The sequence below is a fragment of the Leuciscus leuciscus genome (assembly GCF_965113295.1).
Source record: "Leuciscus leuciscus genome assembly, chromosome: 6".
Taxonomy (NCBI): domain Eukaryota; kingdom Metazoa; phylum Chordata; class Actinopteri; order Cypriniformes; family Leuciscidae; genus Leuciscus; species Leuciscus leuciscus.
Genome location: NC_138730.1, coordinates 42,510,616 through 42,516,615, shown reverse-complemented (window position 1 = coordinate 42,516,615; position 6,000 = coordinate 42,510,616). Strand labels below are relative to the sequence as shown.

Genomic DNA, 6,000 nt, shown 5'->3' with positions numbered 1-6,000 from the left:
ACCACAATAAATACCACAATCTCTTATCTGAAAAGGCATTTTTACACAAGATTAGCATAAAAATAGACGTATTTATTTCTGAGACTGAAAATACCAACTCTTATAAATAAATTGAAAATGTAACTGAATTATTACTTTACATAGGCTGTATATGAGCAATAACAATTCAGATAATTTCTACCATTTCTTTTATAAATAAATCTATTACAGATTTAAAGAAAAGAAAAGAAAAAGAAAATACATAATACAGTTAGAACATTGAACGTTGCCAAGGGAACACACACACACACACACGCACACACACACACACACACACACACACACACACACACACACACACACACACACACACACACACACACACACACACACACACACACACACACACACACACACACACACACACACACACACACAATAAATAAATAAATTCTTTCTACATGATTAACACGTGATTAACACATGACCAAACACATCTTACAACAAATTGAAAACAATTACAATTTAGCCTAATATCAAATAAATAAATAAATACAATAAAAATCTAAAAGTTATACAAACAACATAACCAAAACGTTGCAAAACAACATGACAAGGACACAGACACTACAATTGTATTAATACATACAGACACTGATATATAAAGCTTCTAAATACATGGATTTTCTTTAAATATTTCTTCATAATATTTAAGAAATCTTAGGGTTTTTAAGGAGATTTAAGAAGTGAGTTTAATTCAGTTTCAATGTGGGTATAGGATGGAATACCATTTGCAAACTTCTGCTTATGAATGAAGAATTTGGCATTTAAACAACAACAAAAAAAAAAAAATATATATATATATATATATATATATATTCTCCAGGGGTCTATTTTTACTATTATCAGTGTATCTTTTAAACTGAAACAGAGTGTAACATTGGCAGAATCAAATATGTGAGAACCTATGTCAGACCAAAATTGTTTGGATAGGGCAACCAAAAAAACAGATGTTTATTTGTTTATTTGTTTATAGAATTATTACAATTGACAAGGTATATTTCATGTACAATTTTGAAATGTATTTCCTTTTCCTTATTGGAAATACAATATGTTCCAGGTAAAAGCCAGGCCCTTTTCCAATCTTCTACCAAACTCCTTCCGGACAGTTTCACGTTACGTCATATTTAGGGGGCGTGTCATCGTGCGTTCAGTGGAGACGTACAGAACGTAGAGGAGCAGCTGTGGGAACAGCGTGGACATGTAAGTGCTGTGTTTGACACTTTCACTACTGTTGATTTACTTCCAACGAGTAGATTTATCATTGTAAATGTGTAATCGATTTCGCAAAGGTTTACACAGTGCACAAAGTTGACAGATTCTGTTCAAATGACAACTCTAGTTTATACAATAAAATAGTTAACCCTAGTTAATGCATGAAATACAATGAGCAATATGTGTTACAGTATTCATAAACCTTTGTTGACTTTAGCTATAAAAATAGAGCTGTTCTTTGTTAATTCATGTTAGCTCAGGTCTATATTAACAGATACAACTTTTGATCTTAACTAAGACATTAACTAAGATTAATAAACACTTTAGAGCTATGTTTTATTGTTAGTTCATGTTAACTAAATGTAATGGCTTATTGTAAAATGTTACCACAAAAGCACAAGTATTCTGGAAAGTAAATAGTTGTAGTTTTCTCTCAAACAAAACACCTATGTTAAAGTGTTAGGGTTAGATTTAAAGTAAAGTGGCAATGTGGATTTTAATCAGTATATCTCACCAATGCAATCATCAAAAACATTACTCAACATTACATTACTCAAAATATATTTATATATTAAAATATATCTTTTATTTTTTTTAAATGACAAATACATTCTCTGGTGTCTGATACTGGAAATACGTTTAAAAAAAAATCTCGTTAAAACGTGTTCACAAACCAGCCTAACTAGTTCAACTTGAATGAGGCTTTTAGCAAAAACCTAAAAATCTCAGAATCTTAAAGGGATAGTTCACACAAAAATGAAAATTCTGTCATCATTTACTCACCCTCAGGTTGTTCCAAACCTGTGTACATTTCTTTTTTCTGTTGAACACAAAAGATGATATTTTGAAGAATGTTGGTATTAACCAGACAGTTGACGGGAGCCATTGACTTTTGTTTTTCCTACTATGGAAGTCGGTGGCTACCGTCAACTGGTTACCAACATTCTTCAAGTTAGAAATATCATCTTTTGAAAGATACTCGTACAGGTTTGGAACAACTTGAGGGTGAGTAAATGATAACAGAATTTGAATTTTTGGCTGCACCATCCCTTTAAGATGAGTGCAAACAGTCTTTCATGCAACTTTTTAATAACAAAATATTGTAATAATAAAATATTTTTAATGCTAAAATGAATTAAAATTGTTGTTTAAAATAGTTTAAATCACTGATATGGCATGTCAGTTGCCCATGCATATGTTTAATATGTCTCTTGTGTATTCTGGCCTCAATTTGACTTCTGTCTATGGCAGGGAGGACACACTGCTGTGGATTCTGGGTGTGTTGCTACTCCTGTTCAGCACACTGGATGTGTGGTACTATATACGGGCAGTGGTTGTGGTGGTCAGGGCCTGGTTCCTCTCACCTGTATTTGACATCACAGGAGAGCAGACCGCTGGCGGACGAGTCCTTCTCCATGACGTTGACCTTTGCCATATGAACAACGCCCGCTATCTACGCGAGTGTGACTTTGCCCGTTTGTCTTTATACACCCGCAATGGGGTGTTCAAGGCATTGAGAGCTCTAGGGGCCACCATGGTTGTTGGGGCGAGTACCATCCGCTACAGACGCCCACTGTGTGTCGGTGAGGCGTTTGAGCTGCGCAGTCGCATCATCACCTGGGACGACAAGTCATTTTACCTGGAGCAGCGCTTTGTGTCCTGTAAAGATGGGATGGTCTCAGGTGTTATGTTCTGCAAACAGAATGTCCTGCGCAGCAGCCCGGACAAGATCCTGCAGTACCTGTGCAAAAGAAAGGTGAGCAGCTTTAATAGATTCATTAAACCTTTTAACCCTCTGTTGGTCATCGGTGAATGTGATTTCACCAAGTACATCATGTTCCTGGATCAACATTTCAATCATCCAGTCAGATTTTAGGGACAGGTTTACAATTTATGTCAAGTTTTTAGACTAATAACCTGGGTTTGGTGCTTCTACATCAGTGTTGTTCACCTATCATTTCCCTCTGATGTTAGCGATAAGTTGTGGGTAGGGATAGGGTTCGCAGAGGCGGACTTAACCATCAGGCAAAGGTAGGCGACCCCCTTGGGCCCCCAAAAACCAAAGGCCCCCTGACATGCTTTTTATATACGAGATGCGTGTTCATCCACGTTGACCGTGCTTCTTGTGTATCCTGCTTGTAGCAAATGAAAATATCATGCATCTGAATCTAAATACTGAGCAACATTGCGTATTATATTTTTATTGTTTTAAAATGACACTCACTGGTTTCTGTGAAGGACCCAAGTAGAGGATGCATGTGCAGTTTCTGTGCACAACTCTGACATTTGTCCTGCATTTTTGGTTGAAATAATCCTTAAGTGTGTAAATGTATAATTTCCTATTCATTATTTTTTTCAGTTTCATTTAAATTTGTAGTTAAAATAAAAATAAACGTGTTTTGAAGTTTAGATGAAAATGACCCCAAAGCACCACCTAGTGTCCAGCCTACTTTAATACTGGTTTAACCTGTTTTAACATGAATACTTTTCACTGGGGTGAATATTATAGGGCCCCATTCCTATTTTTTTTTTTTCTGGGGCCTCCAAATCACTATATCCGCCCCTGAGGGTTAGGACAAAATTTTTGGACAGGAATGCTGTTCCTTAGACAGGAACATGTCTTTCTTGGGGAAATTACGGTGACTGGTGGTCTTCTGTCATTTTAGACTAAATGATTTCATGCTTTATATATTTTTTACTTCATTGGGATCATTTAAATCTTTTGTGGCACTTGCTACTGTATATAAACACACAAAAAAATTGATTTGAAAACGTAAATGGTCTTAAAAAATACGGAGCAATTTTTGGGGTACAATCTACAAATCAGCCTTGATGAAATAGTCTTTGTTAATGTCTAAATGTATGCAAAACTTAATAAAAAGTAATTATGTCTGCAAATACTCTTATAAGCAACTAATGAATACACAGCCTTATATATACATTGTATTACCGGTAATTGAAAATATGAACTGATTTTATATAGAAATAAATGGTGCATAATTAGAGGTGAATATTATATAGTACCATAACCACCCCCCACCCCCCCCCCCCCCCCAAAAAAACAACAACTAAATATTAAAGAATAAATATTATTTAAACAAAAAAAAGTACATTGATTTTATTAAAAATAGATAAGCTTCCATCTTTTTTGAGTGTGACTCACCCCTAATTGAGGAATACCAGAGAGTTAAAGGAATTGTTAACTTCATGTTCCAATCGAATATGAATTCCTGCATTTTGAAAACATTGCAGCCTGACATTTATAATCTGACTTTCTAGGTTGAAGTGCCAGAATTTCCTGAAGACCTGCAGCACTGGATCAATTTCATCTCGGCCAGCAGTAAAGCCCTCAGGGGAGAAAGTCAGCTCGATAATAAAAAGAAGGAATGATGGCTCACTGCCTTAAATGAACTCTTGCTCAATGGTTTACAAAGGCGAAAGAATGTTCTGATGCTCATACATTAATGTCTCAGGTGTTTGGATACTCATGCAAAATAAAAATGTGAGTTCTGCTGTACTCTAAAAGCCTCATTTGTGCCACGTTTTGTCTCATGCAAGCCGGAAGATTGTGAATATGTAAAAATAAATTCTTCAAACAATGGATGAATAATATTTTCTGGTGTATTTCACGGTTTATTAACGCCACCAACTGGACTGGAGTGGAAACAATAATATTTAAGGTGAGACACTACTGACAAAAACACTGTTTTTTTTTTTTCATGCATCTGTTAATTTGGAGGTTTTGGGCTTTTTAGCTTTCTTTTTTAGCTTTTTTTGTTTTCAGATTAGTGCAAAGAAAACATCGAAAATACACTAAGTGTATATTTTATTGCACTTGTAAGGCCCGCTATATTGGCCCAATCTGCCGGTTCGCCAGTACACGGGGAAGGTTGTCACGTGTTCTGTCCTCACTCATGCAAAGTATTTGTTGGTTAAATTTGCAATACATTAATCATATGTATTTACTCGTTAATTCATCTGACTCCATAAATGAAAGGTTTTAATAATATCTGTGCCTCACTAAAAGTGAGCGAATGTTTGACTATTCCTTTTAACCATTAAATAAACAATGTCAAACCCAGTTGGAATAATCACATTGTAGCAATTTAATATTTCAGATATCAGAGATCAATTCCACAATCAATTCAAATATCTAGAACATGGTTATACATTGGTTACCCCAAAGAATCTTACCCAGCTTGTACCTGAGATAGAGAGAGAGAAAGGGAAAGAGAGAGAGAGAGAGAGAGAGAGAGAGAGAGAGAGAGAGAGAGAGAGAGAGAGAGAGAGAGAGAGAAACCACCTATCCAATTCCACGTCCAGCCAAGAAGAAGAGACAGAGAGAGCCAGAACACCTTCCTTTATCCTCTGTCCAGGTGACAAGGGGGATGGGGTGAGACCACCCTCAAATGGCTTCTATCCCACAGAAGGGGGGTTGCCTTATCTGGCATTATCTCTAAACCATTTTCCTATGAACTTCTATAAACCTTATTTCCTTTTATTTTATCTATCTGGATATGAGATATCTGTACCACTCACTTTGAGACATTTCAAATGACACCAAAAACATAACAGTCAATGTTGAATATTCACATTAAACCATGTTCTTGTGTGAGCTCCTAGTTTCTGAGAGGAAGAAAGGCTGTATTGGGGGAGGTCAAATGTTAATCAGCCAGCAGGGCCCTTTTGTCCCATAAATCAGGCCTCAACCAGTATTTTCAGTCTTACACACTTTATCTATTTGTG

The 6,000-nt window shown here is 35.9% G+C and overlaps 1 protein-coding gene across 1 annotated transcript; it reads left to right on the top strand.

The window, feature by feature from the left end:
* The first annotated feature begins 1,149 nt into the window (after positions 1-1,149).
* Positions 1,150-4,783, top strand: them6 (thioesterase superfamily member 6). Its single transcript, XM_082173912.1, has 3 exons — positions 1,150-1,242; positions 2,506-3,010; positions 4,534-4,783. Coding segments are annotated over exons 1-3 (618 nt in total). The 5' UTR covers positions 1,150-1,240; the 3' UTR covers positions 4,645-4,783.
* Positions 4,784-6,000: the final 1,217 nt, after the last annotated feature.

What these genes read in the sequence shown, in the direction of transcription:
- them6 (XM_082173912.1), top strand. An exon ending in AGTACCTGTGCAAAAGAAAG is followed by an intron (nt 3,011 to 4,533) that starts GTGAGCAGCTTT and finishes CTGACTTTCTAG; the next exon opens with GTTGAAGTGCCAGAATTTCC.